Source organism: Coloeus monedula (genome assembly GCF_965178545.1).
Source record: "Coloeus monedula genome assembly, chromosome: Z".
Taxonomy (NCBI): Eukaryota; Metazoa; Chordata; class Aves; order Passeriformes; family Corvidae; genus Coloeus; species Coloeus monedula.
In genome coordinates, this window is record NC_138822.1 from 20,478,686 (window position 1) to 20,499,139 (window position 20,454).

General features: G+C 39.0%; 1 protein-coding gene across 2 annotated transcripts; it reads right to left on the minus strand.

Moving 5' to 3' along the window:
• Window positions 1–373: 373 nt before the first annotated feature.
• Window positions 374–20,452, minus strand: ARSK (arylsulfatase family member K). 2 transcript variants are annotated; one of them, XM_082301913.1, is made up of 8 exons: window positions 20,272–20,452; window positions 16,457–16,586; window positions 14,388–14,547; window positions 11,457–11,739; window positions 7,168–7,339; window positions 5,082–5,306; window positions 2,040–2,264; window positions 374–1,957 (listed from the first exon to the last, which is right to left on the minus strand). In XM_082301913.1, exons 1-8 carry the CDS (start codon window positions 20,407–20,409, stop codon window positions 1,689–1,691), a joined length of 1,602 nt encoding a protein of 533 aa, XP_082158039.1. In that variant the 5' UTR covers window positions 20,410–20,452; the 3' UTR covers window positions 374–1,688. The 2 variants fall into 2 exon arrangements, with proteins under 2 accessions (XP_082158039.1, XP_082158038.1); XM_082301912.1 differs by lacking the exon at window positions 20,272–20,452 and adding an exon at window positions 19,865–19,975.
• Between the last annotated feature and the right edge of the window lie 2 nt (window positions 20,453–20,454).

Consider the following 20,454-nt stretch of genomic DNA (forward strand, 5'->3'; position numbering starts at 1 on the left):
TGAATTGTCAAGAAGCCTGCCCTCGTGCAGTGGGGGTCTTTGGACAGTCTGTGGCACAAGATATTGTTGTAAGGTTTTTTCCTATTTGTTCTTCCATTTCAGAGGGAATCACAAATGGCACTTATGTAAACCTAACATTAGTGAGTCTTAAAAGCTCATCTCTTCAAAGAAAGCACTGTTCACAAATGACAAAATACAATCTTCTCTACATTTTAAACATTCAGTCATTAAAAAAAAGCACACACAAAACACATCCAGTTTGCCATATTTTTATTTGATTCCATTTTGTAAAATGTACTGCATTCTGTCCAGATGTCTGGAAAGTGATGAAATTACTTTATGCTTTTCTCTTTTTAACAAACTTCCAGCCCATTTATTTTAAGTAATTTGAACTGTGCCTGAACTGATGTCAATAAGAATTATAATGGCATGTGCTACAGGTTTTGAAGATTTTTTTAATTCCACGTGGTAAATTGCTTATGAAATGAGCGTGTAGCCGTCAGAAAATATGTCTTATTTTTATGTTTATTGTTACTGGCTTACTGCTACTACTGAGCATTCAAAAACAGATTCCAGAAAATATTTTACGTATGAAGTACAATTTCATTCTGAACTGATACTATAGCAGCAATGATGGTGACCAGGAATAAGCGAACGTAAGTGCTGCTGTAATTACATATTCCCTTAAATGGAAGAGTTACTACCTAAATCTTACCTTCTTCCAAAATTTTTTTTTTTGTGAGATCACTGGAAAAAGGGAAATAATATTTTTATGTTAACTCTTCCTGCAAGCTTCAATTGTGTCTCCTCTGTGTACATTTCAGGTTTCAGTTTGCCACTCATTGATGCACATTAAAGCATTTACTTGCAGAATCTAACTGCATTCAAGCAGTTTTTATTTTATGTTATGCAAATCACACTATCACTTTTCAGATAACTGCTCTATTTAAAGCTTTGGAAAGAGGTTTTTGTTTTGTTGGGATTTTTTAAATTTCTGATGATGACCGGAGATCAGATTCCTCTTCACTTGTACACATGTTCAATTAGGAGCCTAATGCATATTACGAAATTTTAAACAGCAGGGAGTGGTAAGTACCAGATCCGAAAGCAAGAGGTTAGCAGGCAGATCTTGAAAACATGGGGAGTCAATCACATATAACACAGGAATGCTGACATAGTTAAGTACTTGCATAAACCACATCTATGTTCAAACCAGTACTGGTCACCAACTTTTTGATTATATTTTAACTGCTATAGCTTCTCTAAAGTGGATGAATGTGTATTCAATCTAGACTTAAAACACAACTGGTAGCTTACTTCACTAAATTTTATAATCCCTGCTTCAATCTGTCCTTATAAATGGAAATTCCTATTGAGTTTGAATACTTAATACTCTGTACTTTTGCAATCAGCTAAATAGTCCATACACACAATTAGTACTTGCATACTACCCTTTCTATGTACATTTATGTGTTATAGAACTGTAACATCTAAAACTCTAGTTTGGTTGTGCTGGCTAGTTATATAAAATGCTCCTGGCTTTCTGACACAAAGCAGTAATTGTTCAGGAATCTTTACTTTCAGTAGGTTATATAAGAAAATAATTCTAACACTTGATATACAGTGTAATATTACAAATGCATAATGTTTTTATATCCTCATTCATATTAAATCCAGGTTGTCTGTATCTACTTACCAAGCCACTTGTCAATTGCATTCTCATACTTTTTTTGGTCCTTTAACCAGTCTTGATGCCACCTAAGGTTTGCAATAACACTTGAATAATTGTGACCCAAACTTTGTTTCCAACTGATAAACTGTTGTTTGTTATACTCCTGAACAGAAGAAGAAACCTTTGGATAGTTTACTATAGAGCGAAGTACTTTATCCAAGGAAAGTACAATTACTGGGAATGTTATGGCAACATTTGTAAGTTCATCTGGATCAGCAGTAAGGTCTGGAACAAACAAAAAGTCAGTCAAGATTCAATTTGCAATATAGTAAATTAATGAGTTATTCAGGACATAAAAGTAGCATACCAAAGAGCTGGGGCGGTACTGAAGAGCCATCCGAGTATGTGATGTATTTCCACTTGCCAGCTCTCAGCATATACATGGAGGAGTTCACATTGCAGCCGTGGAACTCACTCAGCACCCATGAGGGTCGAGGCCCTCTGGGTGACGCTTGGCTCTCAGCCTTTTCACGTAGCAGCGGTATAAGAGAATATCCACTGAGGTTCTGTGGGACAGGGATTCTTGCTATATCTAAGGAAAGATATACAAAATCAAAATGCTACTGCAGTTATCATGATTTAAAAAGCCTAACAAAATTCTACCAGTGTCTGAATGTAAGTTTTATTTTGATAATAAAACGTGCACTCCTAATTATTATCCTAAAATACACAATAAAAAATACCTTAAGGAACTTCCCAAGGCAAGCTGCCCATCATCTTGATCAAATGTATCATCTATCTGTATAACTCAACCTTTAACAGAAGTTTGTGAAAAGGGATCACAATAGCCTCCTTTGATGGATGGTGCTGTTTTATTTCTTAATCATGGGTGCAAAGATTTCTTTTTTGCTCTGACTACATAAGGCAGGAGAAAAAGAATGTCATAGCATGAAAAGACCCTAAAAGCTCCACATCCAACATGTTGTAACCATTTATTCCTTTAACAATAATGGTGCTAAGCTTCTCTGTAGCATTCTTCATTAGTGAATAATGAAATGCTTTATAAAAGGTGGCCATTATGGTTATCACGTATAACTGGTGGAGACACTTGAGGAGCAGGGTCACTTGCTTCTCTGGCAGGACTGGAGATAAAGATGATATCAGAGGTGGTATCAACATAGTGCATGTACAGAAAACACTGGATGACTCCGTAGCCTACCAGACGGCCACTAGAAGATGCTGTAATATCCATAAGCCCCTTTAGCACCAACTTACACCACAAGTTTCTCTAGCTCTCAAAAATCAGGTTAAAAGCCTGCAAAGGTTTGTCAGAAACATTCTGAAAAACATAGCTGAGAATCCCAAGCATGTCCTAAAAACCATGTATGACAGTACTGCTATTTTTAATCCTCCCACTGAACATCATCTCTAGTAATTCAAAATTCAAAGCTTTCCATTTTATTTAATGTGTTCTGTGTTGAGTGGTGATACTGTATGTTCTGTGTTGAGTGGTGATACTGTATGCATATAAATTGCTCATAGGTGACTCTTTCCTTCATCAGCACATGTCTTCCTTTTTGTCCTCTATCCAGCCAGCATCTCACTAAGTACTAGGAAGGCCTGTAATGTGTAGTAAACCCAGCAAGCACCTCCCAGGCATGCATGGGCAAAAAACTTGAACAAATACATACTACAAATACTACTATATAGGCTGTTCTGTCATCCTAAACCAGTAATGTTATTACTTGCAGTAACTGCATTCTCTATGCGCAAAGAATGTTCCAGCCACCTTCAGCAGCTCCTTCTTTTCCAATAGAGAGCCAAAGGTACTTCCATACAGACCCACAAAGCTAACGCTGCCTGCAGGAAAGATGATGCTACACCCTGTTACAAAATGCAAGAGCTGTTGCACTTTTGACTGTACATCCGTATGACACAGATCCTGCTGGAATCAAAACATTTGCACTTATTCTTAAAACTAGTGCAGGAGGCAGACAGGAGAAAAGCATTTGGATGGCATCTTAAGACATATTATTTCCCTGAGACAACGCAAAGCAAAGGGATTAAATTTGTCACAAAAATAGACTCGAAATCTGTTTCCTCACTAGTCAGCAGCAGCATGCAGACTGAGGACATAATACATGATACAGATGGCTCTTCAAGTTTTCATTTTCATCACACATGCCTTTTTGACATTCAGAGTACAGGGAAGGAGAACTGCCAGAACAGAAGCAATGGATTATGCACACAAACTTCTGGGGGAAAAAAACCCCAAACACAAAAAAACCCCCAGGAGGAAAAGATGGAAGGATGCTAAACCATCTGACCAAAGAAGAGATTTTTAACATTTTACATAGGATATCATAATTTATATAAGATCCGTATCTAGTACAGATATACATGCATAACAATTTGATATCAAAATTTGGAAGAGAAAGCCACTCAGATTTTATATCTTATTTTTAACTGGATAACTGATTCAAAAGTTTTGAGAACACACAGACAGATAAATAACTTCTGTTTAGTTTTTGGAAAATCAACCTAAAACAATTTAGAAATGGATTTTTCACTGACATTTACTGCTAGAAGTACAGTTTTATTTACTCATGTTCTCAAGCTAATTGCAGTGACACCTCTTAGAGAGCAAGCCTTCCAGACTGGCTTGAAAAGAACATTTTTCTGATTGGTAGCCTAAAAGATCGCAGATAAAGCCTCAAAAGGTAACTTCACCTGATGTTTAGTTCCAATCAGAATCATCTCTTGCATGATTAATCACAGATAACTGTTCAAAAATTCCCTTTTAGAAGTGATTTAAGTTTAGTTTTTTATTTAATTCCCTGTCTCATACTGAGTGTTTTCCTATCTCATAGGGTAAGAATGGATATCCATTATCACAGCTTTTTATGCTTGCCCTGATCAATTGTACATTTCCTATACAAAGTTTTCATCACACTTCTTCCACATGACCCTTTACAAAAGATATTCCTTGAAGATGCTAATACATCTAAGTTAATGAATCTGTCAACCTTTCGGATTTAATCTCAACTCTGGATGCACTTACACTGTAATATCTATAGTAAACGGTTGGGTATGAAGGCTAGCAAGGATTATTCATATCTAAAATGGGTTTTATCCCCCTTTTTTTGGTAACAAATAATCCTGTATATAATCAGTCGGTGTAATTATGTGGGTGACAGTAACAGTAATATGGAAGATCATCAGTTTATTTTATTTTTTCATCAATTTTTTACTTTTCCTATTAAGTCCATATGTATGCTCCGCAGATAAATTATCTCCTGTTGTGTTACAATATTGCCTCAAAGTGGAGACATAATTCTGACTATGATACAAATGCAGAATAATAATGGTAACTGGGAAAAAAATTGTCATCTGAAATTACTTAACTCACCAAGCATAGTAGGATATATATCCACAAGAGATACTACATTTGGTATTTGCTGCTGTTCCCTTACACCTGGCCCCATAACTACAAGAGGAACATGGGAACTTCCTTCATACATGCTCATTTTATAGAACTGACGGTGTTCCATAGCAAGTTCTCCATGATCTGCCGTGAACATAATGATCGTTTTTCCAAGAAGCCCAGTATCTCGCAGAGCTGAAAGGATCTCACCTGCAACAACAAGATACTGAAAAGGCTACATTCAAAATACTGTTTCTAAGGTCTGTACTTGTAAAGTAGCATGCAAACTTCAAGGAACCCTCCCAGTCAGAGAAGGAAACTCCTCTCTTGTTGCACATACATTTGTGCAATGAAGACACAACATATACTCCTCTCTTTTTGTATGTACATTTGTGCAACAAAGACAGGGCCAAGATCAATGAAGTTGGCAGTTAAGCAAAGCACTTAGGCATTTTAAATATTAAAACTCTAGGATGATTCATGCCTAAACATACTGGTTAAAATATGTTACAAAATTAAAACCCCAGTGCAGTTACGTTGCAATCCCTTCATCCCCTAAAGCTGGTAGGCTTCCATTGATCTCTTTTCATTCATAAAATGAGGAAGACTAATTCTGTGTCTTTTAACTTACTTTACCAATCTAACATGCCTAAAAGATTAGCTTATTTAATCATGAATTTCATATTAGTATGCAAGCAATTTCTCGTTCATTCATGGTCACTTTTCAAATTAAGAAATAAAATACTATAAATTAAGACCAACTTGCATTGTAAATTTTCTATCTGTAGACCTTCCTGCAAACCCTGAAGAATTCTGAATGCACAATTATTATTTCTTAAAAACTTTCAATAATATGCTGCCAAGGGACACTCCAAATGTAACCTTATTGCTCAGTTGCTGTGTAACAGCTGTTATCCAGTCTACCCATTTGAAATCAATCTCTAAGGAGAACGACTTATGCCCTAAAATGCATCTTTTCTTCCAGCTCGGCTTTTACAGTCTGTCCCCTTCCCATTATTTCAGTTAGCACTTAATCAAATAGATTTAGTTCCTCTTGTACATGGGTGTCCTGGGTACAGAGGAAAGGAGGGGTGGAGTTTCCAGCACTGTTTAATAACATACCACTTATGTCATGGAGGGGGCATGGTTTTCAGCAGGAAACACCAAGGTTCGAAGTTGATTCAGTCTTACCTCAGTGAAGGAAAGGTGTGAACTGCTCCCTTAATTGTTGCTGAAGCCACAGGAAGCTCGACAAACTGTAACTATTTTGCTGGAGCAGCGGGAAGATGAGACAAGCCACTGCTGCCACCACTGCTGCTACTACTTCTGCTGCCACTGTCAGGGCCAGCACTTTTGGCAGCAGGACCTTTTCTTTGGATGAATTATCTTTCCAGGCTTTGTTTTGTCCCTGTTTTCCATTGTTTCCAGGCTGGGGGAAGGATATCAAACTGCAGAAACTTGTTTGCTTCATTGCTTTTGTTTTCCTGAGCCTCATGGTCCAGTGTGGAGGGGATGGGGATGACAAGTGCCACCTTGCCTTTGTCTGGGTAAAACCACACTGGGTACTCTCTTTGGGGAGCGTTTTTGCTTTTTCGTTGGTGAATATCCTTCCTTTGGGTAGAGCACTCTCCCTTTGTGTCCTCTTTTGTACATATTGTTGTGTTTATTTTGAGTGTTTCAGCAAAATTGTTGTTCCCATTTGTGGTCTTTCCTAGTATTTCCTGTGCTGTCAAAAGGGGATAGGGGAGGAGGGGCAGCTTGTGTGGGGTTAATTTTCCCACTGGGCTTTAAACCAGTGCAATGGGTTGTGCAATGTTTTGCTGCAGTTACTGGTTTTCTACAGAGCCTCTGATTGCTGGCTGTGATTACTTTTCAGAGTGCTCTCAATTCACCTAAAAGGCTAATCCATCATTTATCATATAGACTGTAAAAGCAACTTCCATGACTTACTCCCAGATATGAATTGGGGTGTTTTGTTTTCTACTTTTTTCCCCCAAAGATCAGCCCTATCTGCATTTTCTTTAAAGACATCAGAACTAGAACACCCACTGTGTAATAAGACATTTCCTACCCAGCATGGCATCCGTCTCTGCACACATAGCATAATAAAATGCTCTAATATTTCTCACTTCTTCCTTTGTAAACTCTCCTGTGCAATTCTTGGTGTACGATGAGTAATAGTCTACTGGATGCATCTCTGAAAGAGAAGACCACTTGGGTATTTTAATAGCTTCATAATTCACCTAAAAATAAGAGGAAATTAACATCACTTTAGCAACTGAATTAAACAAGTTTTCTAACACAGATTTTATTTCAAAAATTATAGCATAAATTCACAGTTATCAATTTGTGGCCCAGGAAACACCAGCTGCTTATTTGTTACACAGTACTGCTACCTCTTCCATACTTCCCCACAGCTTCCAGAGGTAAATAGCTTTTTAAAAACTTATAACAATCAGCTAGAAACTAAGGCTAGGAGCCACAAATATGTGCTTCACCAGCTGCTGCATATTTTTAAGAGAGATAGCACAGAACAGTCTTCTAGAGTAAGTACAGAATATTGGCATAGAGTCTTCATAACTGTGCAACAACTATAAACCTCATGGATCTAAAAGATTGGGTGTTATGTGGGACTAGAGAACAACATGGAAAATCATGTATTCTGGGAAAGCTCCAGGACAAGTCTTGGCATCTTGATAAAAAGAACTGACTATTTTAATCCAATTTTCTAATACTTTCTACATGCTTCTACAGATGTCATTTCATTTAGTTATAAAGAAATGCAAGTTCAGTGTGATACTAAAAAGCCAATCAATTTCAAGTAGTATTGGATTTGTATATTCAAATTAGGTATAGTCACAGATATTGCCTGCTTCAGTACTAGCTTTAGAGTCTTGAAATTTGACATACACATTTAGCCTTGGCTGTCATACTTGTAAATATTCCCTTAAATAAAGTGCTGCATTTAACAGTTAATTACTTGTATACTGCAGACTTAAAGCACAAACTAACACAAAGCAGAGAATATGTAATCCTAGTATGGAAAAATTAAATTTATTAGATACTAAACCCACACCCATTGCCCTCATTTACCTCTGAAAATCTCTAACAAACAGACCTGAGGACTAGATTATAGCACAGCAACTCCAGTGTCTGTAAAGCATATCCTAGGGCTGCCCCAGACATGGGCAGCTGTCTGGGGAGCTAGCAGTACGATGTCTGTCTCTTGAGAAAATGGTGTATCTTTGGCCACCAGAAATGTTAATGGCCTTGAGTTCCCACAACATTCCATCTCCCACAACAGACAATATTCTCTCTTAATATCTAGTGAATATATTAAGTCATAGAATCACAGAAATAGGTGAAAGGTTGGAAAAGACCTCTAAGATCATCGAGCCCAAACACTAAACCACTACTGCCAAACCCACCACTAAACCATGTCCCCAAGTGCCTCATCAACATGTCTTCCAAATCCTTCCAGTGACAGTGGCTCCATCACTGCTCTGGGCAGTCTGTATCAATGCTTGACAAGTCTTTCAGTGACGAAATTTTTGCTAATATCCAATCTAAATCACCCCTGGTGCAACTTGAGGCAATTTCCTCTTGTCCTCTCACTTGTTCCTTGGAGGAAAAGCCCAACAGCTAAACAAGTTGATAAGACTGCAAGAGTTCAAGTGCCCACAGCAATAACACCTGTCTTTGTAATAGTCAAATAGACACACCAAAATGTAAGTTTCCTTAGGATCTACAGGAAACACACTGCTAGAAGAAATCATGAAGATAAAATAACACTGCTTCAGTCATTTTCTTATTGCTAAAGGTCCTTGGCTACATAAAGTTACATTTTGAACTTTGCAAATGGTATTGATTAGCTGCTTAAGATATGAGAGGAATAAGTGTCCCTCTCCATCCACGATTCTTTTCTACAGGACTACAGCCTAGTTTTAAGGATTCACAAAGACACAGTCCTTTTGTCTGTCTATCATAATGTCCTGGGTAACCCAAAGTGTTACTGTATTCCATATCTATTTGCCATTAAATTGTCACTGTCTCTTTAAGACCTGCAGCAGGGTTGGAACTAGAATTGGAGGGCAGTCGGGAGGTGCCAGTCCCTTTAAAAGGTCAAGGAATGCAAGCTGACTTCCTCTTTTGCTGAGGGGGGAGACTCCCCTTCAGAAGGGGTTGATTCTGGTGGGTTTCTGGGCCTACAACTGTAGCAATTCGGAAAAACTGCATTTAGCAATCAGAACCCGGGTTTCTGGTGATCTTTGCAAACACTGTGGCAGTGAAGCTTGAGCAGGTCCCTGGGGTTTGGGCCACCCCACATCAGTGTCCAGAGACCAGTTCCCCCACTCCCTTCCCCAACACACCAGCAGGTCAGAAGGCACCAGCACCAACACCAGCAGAGCCCGGCAGGCAGCAGGAGGAAGCACCAGGCAGTGGTGCTGATCCCACACGTGTCAGCACTTCCCATCTGCCACTAGAGCTTCATAAGCTCCAACCTTCCCAGAAGGGTTGGCTGCCATCCTTTCCCTTTTTTTCCTGGAGTGCACGGTCACCCATGGCAGGTGCCACCTTGGAATGGGTCTGACACCATGTTCCCTTTGCCCCTGCAGGCGGTCAGCAGTGGGGGGATGTCAGATTGGAAGGAGGCAGTACCCCACCAGTTTGGGGGTCTCTTTGTTCCCGTGGAGCTCCTGAGATTCAGCAATTTTGTATCTAGTGATTATTCACTGCTATTTTTTGCATGTTGCTATTTTGCTTGCTAGTAAACTGTTATTTTTTCACTTATATCTACTGGTATTGGTTCCCTATTGGTGGAAAGGGATTGGTTGAAACCAAGGGGAGGACCTCATTTTAGAGTGTCCACCTTTTTGAATCATCTTAAACCAAGACACATAATTCATAACTAGGAAAGAGGCCACATGCCTTAAAAAATGACAGCTTGTGCAAAATACAGGGGACCATCTGCTTAACAACCCAGAGTTTCACAAACATACTATGTTGATACTCTGTCCTGTATTACAGTCCCAATAAACAAGATATTTAATTCAGTTCTTCATCTATGTGGTCAAACTTCATGAGATTATCTTTGTGATTTTAAAAGACTGCTTCTTCCATGACCAAAAAAGAGCTACATCACAGAAGAACCAGCCAATGGTCAATAAATGGTAACATGTGGTCCACACAACGCAGTATGTATACATAGTGGTGGGAGGGACCCCAGCAAACTGTAGACTTAAGGCACTCTGACTGGATACAGGACGACAAAAATTAATCAAAGATGTTATAATTCTGCCAGTGATTTGAAAAAAAGTACCTATGCTTCCCAAGACACCTCTAACCTAGCAATTAGCACCCAGCAAGTTTTTCTTAATAACTAAGCTAGACCTTACTTTTTGTAAATGAAAGGGGCTTTTTTCCCCATGCTCTTCCTCTCCCCACAAACTTCTCACCATTCCCAGAACAACCCACAACCCTCACTATTATGAAAAAATTCAAATCTCTCAATATTCATTGTAAATCCTTTTTTTTTTCTAAGTATTTGTATTTTTGGTACACCTAAATAAAGAGATATAGCAGTTCTCCAGTGGAAAAGGCCATAAGTCATATAAATTGCATATGGAGGGGCTTTTTGAAGTATAAAGTCTTATCAACCTAATTCTAATTCTGCAGCTGCAGAGAATATTAATGCCTTTCTGCAATGAAATCTATCGTAATACATTTATATTTTCTGGCAGATAATGGTACCTGGGGACCATACAAGACAGAGAAAAAGTATTTCTTCTTTGGAATGGAGTGCTATTTGTTAGCTTTACACATACAGACATAAGGACACTTTCTTGTGCTTGAAAACCTACAGTAGCACAGAAAATGTTAACAGAAAAGAAAGACTTCGGTTGTGTCTTATGTTGCTTCATGTTCTAGGTTCATACTGCAGAAAAAGTCAATCTTTCACTGTAAAACTCACACAAAATTATTACATATAACATCATTTCTAACAAGCAAAATACAGAAATGTTCATAACAATGAACACTCAGACCATTAGCAAAATTAAGTTACAGCTAGGAAGAGCAACAATCTTATTTTTCTTAATGTGTTTCTAGCCATTGAACTCCATACTTATTTATTGATTCAATGAATACTGCTAACAAACCTTTTTCCACAACAGAGAGAAATTCCTCACTTCTTTTTGCTTAGCCTTTAATCAAAAATCTAACATTTCACTAATCTCATACTTTCTTACTCTGTAGTGAAATATCAAAACTGGGACTGTCTTGAAAATCAGGAATAAAATACTATTTGTTAGTAAGTACAGTTACTAAAAAAAATTATATTTAAATTTCATCATCACATACCTTTTCAAGCCAATAGGGAGATGTTAAAAAGGTAGAGGATCCAAAATTTTCTCCCGCATAGGGTGATGGATACGGATGTGGTAAATTTAGTCCCAAGTAAAGAATAAATGGTTGAGTAAGATTAACAGCTTCTTCCTTTATCCAGTTTACTGCTTTATCAGTATTCCACCAATCTTTTTCCATCACTCTAACATGCTTCCTATGGCCTGTAAGTTTCACCATGGGTCTTCCTTCTTGTCGGAGCAGGAAGTCAACATCCCTAGTCCAAGCTTCCACACGGTTACTGAAAATACATACACAAGTCACATACTCAGCAGAAAATGCTTTCCTCACTTTTCCTCCAAGCGAAAAGCATTATGAATTCCTGAAGAACTTCCCCTATACTTTTAGCTGTAATCTATTTGCAATTCCTGCATGAAGGAGAACTGTTATTCAATTGAGCAATAACAATTGCACATCTATTTTATACTCAGACCTTCAGCCTTTTTATTTCTGCTTCTGAATCTTCTTTCTTATTTATTACCACTTCATGTCAGAATGGCTCTTCTCACATCTACAAAATAATGCTTAGAAACAGCACTCCATCTTGTGGACTCTTCTCCGCATTCAGGCGCAGATTCACACACCATTTATTTGTAAATTGGGCCTGAGATTTTTATTTGAAAGAGTCTAGAACGAAATAACTTGCCTGGTGAGGCTGCCTTTAGAAACAACATTCTGGATGTGGATTGTACTATTAATTAAACACACTTTAGGCAAAAATCTGTAATAATGTTTTCTCTTGTATAATTGCTTTAGATGTACTCCATAAATCCTATCAAAGGAATAACAGAAAAGGGTGTAAAGAAAGAAAAAAGGGGGGAAAATGGCAATATTTTAATGATAAAATATTTTTTTGAACAGATTTTCTAGTATCATGGCAATTGTTCTCTCTCTAAAACACTGGAAAATCTGAGCTGCAAATGTCCTTGTTTCTTTGCTACTGTGAATGATGGTAGACACTGCTGAGAGGCAGACCATCCAAAATCTTGACTAATCTTCATCTTGTTCATGGCAATTTCAATATAACCAACCAAATTATAAAGGAAAGTATAAAACTGCGCAAAGTTTGATCACATATTTAACAAATTTATAAAAATAACAAATATAACAAAACACAGCGTTATTATAGTTTAAAGAGCATCTAACCAGTTTTATCCCCAAAGGAATTTTACCAGTGCACTTTAACTTCCAGAGAAGCTATTCAGAATTATCTATAACAATTCTTTTTATCATTTTAACTCCTTGCTTAGGCTCACACTTTCAACCTAAACAGGCTTAAATAAATTACTTAGAATAAATTAAGGTATCTGGTTTATAGAGAAAGCATGTTGCATAAACATTAAAATGAAATTATTATAAAGGAGTGTGTGTGTGAGTGTGTCTAATGGCAGCTAATGTCATAACACTAATTTATAGAGAAAAGAACATTATGTAGGCCATAAGCCAGTCTGGTTATCCAGTCAGACTGAAATTAGGATCAAGTTTAAAGAACAAAATCCCCTCAAAACTAAAAAATGAAATGTTAAGTAACTTCAACCTGTTTCCTGTTAAAGAAAAAGCTACTCAACACTGGACATCATCATTAATCAGTGAGATAGAGCACGTTCATAAAAATGACAGAGAATGAAGATTCCCCTGCAAGCCCATGGGGAAGATCTCAGTGTGGAAGGCTGTCCCTCTGCATGGACAGTCCATGGAACACCTGCAGCCTGTGGAGGACCCCAGACCAGAGCAAATGGATATCCAAAGAAGGCTGTGATCCTGTGGAAAGCATGCACTGGAGGGGACTTCCAGCAGGACCCGTGGACCTGCAGAGAGAGGAACCCATGTTGGAGTAGGTTTACTGGCAGGACTGGGGGTACCCACACAGGAGAAATCTGTTCCTGAAGGAGTGCATCCCATGGAAGGGACCTATGCTGGAGCAGTTTGTGAAGAACATCAGCCCATGGGAAGGACTCACTTTAGAGAAATTAGTGGAGGACTGTCCTTTCAGTGGGGCAAGGACCCCGCACTGAAGTAGAAGAATGTGAGGAGTCCTCCCCCTGAGGAGGAACAAGTGGCAGAGACAGTGTGTGACGAACTGACCATAGTCCCCACTCCCAAATTCTTGTGCTGCTGACAGATGTGGTAGAGAATTTGGAAACTGAGCCTGGGTAGAAGGGAAGTGTGGGGGGAAAGCATTTTAAGATTTGTGTTTACTTCTCATTGCCTTACTGTGGCTTCTAATTGGCAATAAATTAAATTAATTTTCCTGAGTTAAGTCTGTTTTGCCTGTGTGCCTGCGTGATCTCCTTCAATCCTTATCTTCACCATTGAATCATTGTTTTTACTCTTTCCTGCTCAGTGGAGGACATGGAGTCATAGAACAGTTTGTTCTATCATGATGGCCCTGGTGTCCATCCAGGGTCAACCCACCAAAACAGCACAAGTCTGTGAACACTTATGACCTTCAAAAAAATCCCACAAAACTGCTGACACTTAACATTTTGTGACAGTAGACTTAATATTTATTATTAATAGTATGGGTTTTTGTTCGGCTTTTCCTACACTGTTAGTAAAACCAGGAAGTCAGGAAGTCTTAAGGCAAGGCAAAAACAGTCTATGAATTTCACTTAGGGAGCAATACCAGTGATAGAAAATAACCATTCATGTTGGGCAAAACCAGTTTTTGTATCACCTTTTGACTACAGGTAAAAGTCAAAGTGCAGCTGCATGCGATATGCTTGCTTCTCCATAAAGTTGCAGGACAGATCTCTGTTAGGTACCTAATACGATTTCTTTTAAATTAAAGCTACTGTAATTTCAACTGGAGACTGAAACTACATGACAGACCACTACATGATTTGTTTACTGCTGTCCATTTCATAGCAGGAGACTCCACCTGATTACCTTACTGAATGATGTCCAGAAGTAAAGTCCAGTTTCCCAAACTTCTGTGCACGGTAGCCATGCCTCTCCATGAGATCCATCCATGTTACATAATCTGGATCTAGACCTTTGAAGTTATTCCAAGATTCTGTGAGATGAGTGAAAAGACCACTCCACATAGCTGGGGGAAAAAAAAGAGATGAGTGATTAGTATCCCCTACCTATATGGTTGAGAAGGGATTAATCTTCTCATTGTTATTGAGATTAGAAGTCCAAAGTGTGACACAATAGAACAAGGAATACAAAGTATTACTCTTCCAAATCTTATTTCATAATCAATACAAGTAACAAAGTTTACTCAAATAACCCCCAGAATTGCAGAAGGTTCTATCTTTCCAGGTGCTATTAAATCATTAAATCAAGTTGTAACTAGATCAGAAAATATTCTTTTTGATATCTGAAAGAAAATGGCATGGTAGCACAGATCCTGATGAAATAATCCTGTATTTACATGTATTTCAGAGTATTATTTCCCCTTACCACAGTTAGATTTAATGTGAGTTTATTTGTGGACAGAATTACAGTATAGTATTTTTATAAATACTATATGCCCTTAATTTTATTCTTTTTAGGTAATCTACTTCACTACCAATTGTAGAAACAAAGCGAGAATATTAAAGAAGATACCAAGGAGAAATGAAACCAAGGGAAGAATTGCAAAGGAACTATAAGGGAAGATTTTTTTAGTGAATTCCTATTTCTTTGCAGCTTATCAAGAAACATTCACTCTTTCCAATGCTAATTTAGAGTTAAAGGTAGTCCTAAAACGAAACTAACTCATTCTACAAGCAATAAAAATATCCTGTAATCAAAGTGCATCAACCCCACATGGCAATACTCCTCCTTTCCCCACCCCAAAGTCCCCTTTCCCACCATCTCTTCTGGTATCATCCCTGACACCTCCACAACAGACGAACCCTCAGTTCCTTGCAAGTGTCCAAGCTACTGGCTAAACAAGAGATGTCCTGCTGGATCAGAGCACCACATATGAGCTCAGTGGTCATGGCTACCTATAATGCTACACATTATTGATGAGTTACTGAATTCATTATGCAGTTTTTTTCTCACAGGAGTACTAACCTGCCATTTTCACAAACTTATTAAAATTAAATAACTTAACACAAAGTTATTGCTCTTAGCAATAAAAATTGGCCAAAAGACTCAAGCATAAAGAAAAAGAAAAAAAGGCTGACAGCTTGTTCATGTAACGTCACTCACTTAAAATGTGACTGTGACAAGAAGAAATGGGGACTAGGTTATCAATAAAGGGAATATTAAAAATGTAACAGTATATTTGACAGCCTTTGCCTGCTGCTTCTTTCAGCATATGCTTTTAGAGAAAGGGAGATCTCTTTTTATAGCTGCAGATGAAGGTCAAGGAGCTGTTGCAAAACAACTGAAAAAGGTAAAAATGTTTTAAGATGCAACATTTGGTTGAATAACATAGTTTCCTTCTATCTTTCTAGCAAATTCTGCAAGTGTGAAATTGAACAGAGAACAACAATTGCATTAAGTTAAGAAAAACATGGAAGTATTCAATTAAAGCTACCGAAAGATACATCGTGTGTCTAGAAGACAGTGGTAACAGCTACCACTTCTTTCAGCTGTTACTATTTCTTGCTCTCTGCCGAATAGAGGAAAGATATTTATTAACTTTGTATTGGGAAGAGAGAGTAGTTCTGAGGGTAGTTTCAGCACTGAAGCAGAACAAACCAATAATCTCTCTATAAATCCTCAAGATTTTCTAAAACTCTGAAGCTTCAGTGGGGTTCATAAAAAGATTTGTGAGCTTACACTTAACTGAAAAAAGGAGAACAAAAAAATAGAAAGAAAGAAGGAAACATAAGAAACAGAAGAGATAAACAGATGAAAGAGAAGAACACCGTAAAAATCCAGGCACAAACAAAAAAAAATGGATCTTACTGAAAACCAAACCAAATCCCTCCCAATTAAATAATTACCCTCCTAGCATTACCATATGTTTAAATTAACATGTGCAAGCATTTATCTGATGTTTTACTTGGTTCTACCTGCGCGGGAAGGACAACAAATTGGAGAGTTGGTGTAGGCATTGAGAAAGACAGTGCCGTGTCTTTTCATAAAATTTATGGAAGCTAAATCCACAGTCTGATTCCCTGGAAAAAATGTCAAGCGTCCATCCTGCAATTAAACAGACAAAAGCAACACATAAACAGCATCAGTGCAAACTATCAGCTGCATTAATTAATATACTTGTTACCTTGGACTTGTGTTGCTCAAATGCTGCCAATTCTACACAGGTATGGAAAACAGAGTTGAGAAGCTCTAAGTAGATCAATATAAAATGGATCACTTTTGAAAAAGTGCAGTGGAAAAGATAACCGGGCTTCTTTATAGTTAATTAATTCCCTTGTATCACTACACATATTCCAAGCTGCAGTTCTTCAGGGGTGGGGTCCTCTGATGACACATTCCATGGGAATAGGTATGGTGAAAGGTAACAAGGAGTAAGGCTGAATCCCAATGTAGATGTGTGCACTAGCACATATTTCTGTGAAACCACCACTGAACCCTCATCCTTTTTAAAAGTTTATCCACACCATTTCTTTGTGAACTTCTTTGGAACTATGGACTGGAAAAGTGATCAGAAAGCTAAAGGAAGGGTGTTCTTCCACTGAAATGCCACCCACAATGATTCCCTTTTGACACTTTCATAATGCTAATTTCATTTTCACCTATTTGTTTAGACAAACAGATAAGTGACAGTGCATCTGCAGTTTTAACTGCAGAAAAAAGCAATTCCCACTACTGGTGGTTTCCCACTGGCAGAAATACTCTTGGATAACACAGCATTGCAGAGCGTGACTTCATTTGGCCCCAGTAGAGCTAACTGCAGCATCCCAGCCTCTGAAATCAGCTCATATCAGAACATGGTAAATGAGCAATCGCCTAATTTTGTATACTACTACAAATGGCAACTTGAACAAGGACTCAGTAGCACAAACCAGAAATAAAGCTGTAATATGCAACAGGAACTTGAATGAAACTTTGGGCTGAAAGTGCTCCTTGGAAAGTTGTCCTGGCTCCAGCCAGGACAGGATTCTTTTTTGCAGTAGCCAGGAAGGGACACAGCTACCACACGGAGGTTATTGTGTATCTCATGTCATTTTCCAGGAACAGGGGAAAGGATCCCTTCCAGGTCAGGGGAGTATGGTGGCAGTCAGGTACTGTTGGGCTCTGCACGGTATAGGGATGAGGGTTCAAATGTCAATCACTCATCTCCCTTGTACATTTTTGTTACTAATGTTGTTGCTGTTACTGTTCTTTCCTTATCTCATTGCTGTTTCTAGTAAATTGTTCTCACCCCAACCCATGACCCTCATCTTTTGTGCCTCCAGTTCCCTGCTCCAGCCTGCTGCAGTGGAATGGGAAGATAGAGGAGCGAGCAAAAGGCACATGGTTTGGCATGATTTCAGTGGGAACACTAAACTGGAAAATACCATTCCTAAACCATGACAAAAGTACACAACTGATGTACAGTCCTGTCAATAACATTCTTAAGTTTGTCCAACAAAGTCTTGTTTGAACAGCTGGAGATAAGAGTTCCTTAACTGATACTGTGATACAATATTCAATGACACAGTTGCAAAAGAACTCTGTATACTTTCTGTCACAGTATGCTTGGTATACTGCAACACGAGTATTGTTTCTATAGATAACAGGGTAGTCCATGAAAGTAGTAAGTGTCTTGAATTGGCTGAGAAGGTGGAAGCTCAACAGCTATTTCTGGAAATCCATCCTCTAAGAAGGATTGTGTAGGATTTCCAGGTTTTGAAATACCTAAGGAAATAAAATTTCTTTAATACAAACAAGCACCTTTCATCCAGGAACTTGAGTTGCATTGCAAGCAAAGCCTGTCATCCATCACACAGTTAATTTCAACAATTCAGGAGTTGAATTGCCTACTAGAACATTTCACCAGGAAACCCTCGGAATAGCACAATGCCTGATGTGACACAGCAGCAGAAAGCCAGCTGTTCAAGCAAAAGGTCACTGTTCTGCAGGCCGAACACAGTCCAGTGTCACTGAGAAGAAAATTTTTGTCCCACTTGGCAAAATAGGTGTGATTCCTTCATAGGCAGTGTGACCCACAACAAAGGCAGGCACACTGTCTAATAAAAGTCCAGATCTTTTAACAGCGCGCTGAACTTAAGCTTTTTTTCCCAGAAAAACTGTTAGTTTCAACAGATCTTTCCTATCCTTTACTAGTGATGTAATCAAAATGGTTCATCTACTTCTACCTTCAAATCCACCTCAGAAAAAAGCTTACACAACACAACATTTCTTTTACCACATTCTTCTTTGTATGCACTATGTAAATACTACACTTTGCAAAAACAGTACTTTGTTCTTATTTGTTTATGTAAGAATACCACAAACATTGTGGGTTTTACCTCACTTTTTTGTAAGGGTTTCCTCATTCATCCCTGTAATATAGTTATGAGAATCTTTCTGCTTAAAAGGAACACACAGAAGTTCACTTAAGGTTTGTCTGCAGCCACTATTAGCATCTGAAGATAAAATGGACATTGACTAACCCTCCGGACCTTAAATACTGTAATTTTAACTATTGGTAAGTAAGACTTCTAGTAAAAGCTGAACATTTGGAGAAAAGAACATGCATTATTTTGGAATATTAAGAGACACGATTTACTCACAATAAAATTAACAGAGAATAGAGTTAAAGGAAGGAAAGTCAATAAGGAGCTATGACATTAATAAAGAAGTTATTTCTTTATCTTTGAAATCACAACAAATGTGTTTAAAGACAGGGTCTGAAAAAAGATAATACATGTTTACCAAATATTTAGGAAAAATTCATCCCAAGAAGGACAGGCAAGAGGCAAGAAGTCACCTGCTCTTTTCTGTGCAGTCAAGGATGGAATTCCAAGAAGGCTAAGAATCAAAACTTCTCAACAGTGAATGAGAAGTGATGAAATGTGAGAGCACCTGGAGCTTAACACCACAGAGCTTATGTTTGATTCCACACCAAGGAGCATTCAGATGAGTTAGAGAAACCAAGGCTCGTCCGAGTAGAACCTACATTAAAGTGTTTCCAGTAACTGTGAAGATACGCGCAAGGATTAGTATCTGTGAGTGGAAAATTTTCTATGTGTCTGATGATTAAACCAAATACATTAAAAAATCACTGTAATGAAGCCACTAGTTACCTATGGCTATACACATCTGACAAATTTATTGTGTTGTTATACCTTATAAGAGCCTGAGTAAAACAGTATTTGATGCCAAATAAGTCAGTAATTTCATCTGTTATTACAAAAAATGTCTATGCCATTTGTTGTGGAGACCTAACATACTTAGGATACAATGGCAAGGATGACAGGGTTTAGTGACCTTGCTTGCCATTTGGCTTTTCAAGTCAACAGCACCGCACTCACTTTGCACACCAGTCCTCTCCCAGTGACGGCTGCCCTGGCACGCCCCGCTCCCGCCTACTTTGTGGTGACAAGCCGTATCCAGACCGCGGGAGCCACCTGCGCAGAGGTTTTCGACTACTGTAATGCCTCTGATGCGAGCGTGGCGCACCCGGCTGGGAAGCAAGCTGCGTTTGGTTTGGAACACTCGAGAGCGCGCCCGCTGCCGCCGCCCCCGCCGAGCCTTCCGCCCCGCGGCGGAGCTGCGGGTAAACGCCGGCCTCGTGTGCGCATGTCTGTGGCTCCGGCCTGGGCCGTGCATCCGTATGGGAGGGGTTTTTCATCCTCCAGTGGTTCCGTCCAGGCCACCGCCGAGGGTTTCCCCGCCCTCTCTCACCTGTCAGGGTGCCTTTCCACGCCCGTTCACTTACCAAGGAGTCGCAGGCCACCAGCACCACGTTAGACCGGGGCTGGTCCCCGGGGGCGGCGGGCCGCGGCCTCGCTCCCGCCCCGACGGCCATGAGGAGCAGCGCCAGCCCGGCTCGCCCCAGTGGCCCGCTCCCTCGCATCGGCCCGCCAGCGTAGCCCCAGCTCCCGGACCGAGAGGAGCAGCG

What these genes read in the sequence shown, in the direction of transcription:
- ARSK (XM_082301913.1), bottom strand. Translation starts at nt 20,409, where the DNA reads ATGCGAGGGAGCGGGCCACTGGGGCGAGCCGGGCTGGCGCTGCTCCTC. An exon ending in TTGTTGTCCTTCCCGCGCAG is followed by an intron (nt 14,548 to 16,456) that starts GTAGAACCAAGT and finishes TTTTTCCCCCAG; the next exon opens with CTATGTGGAGTGGTCTTTTC. An exon ending in AGAGACGGATGCCATGCTGG is followed by an intron (nt 5,307 to 7,167) that starts GTAGGAAATGTC and finishes TTGTTGTTGCAG; the next exon opens with GTGAGATCCTTTCAGCTCTG.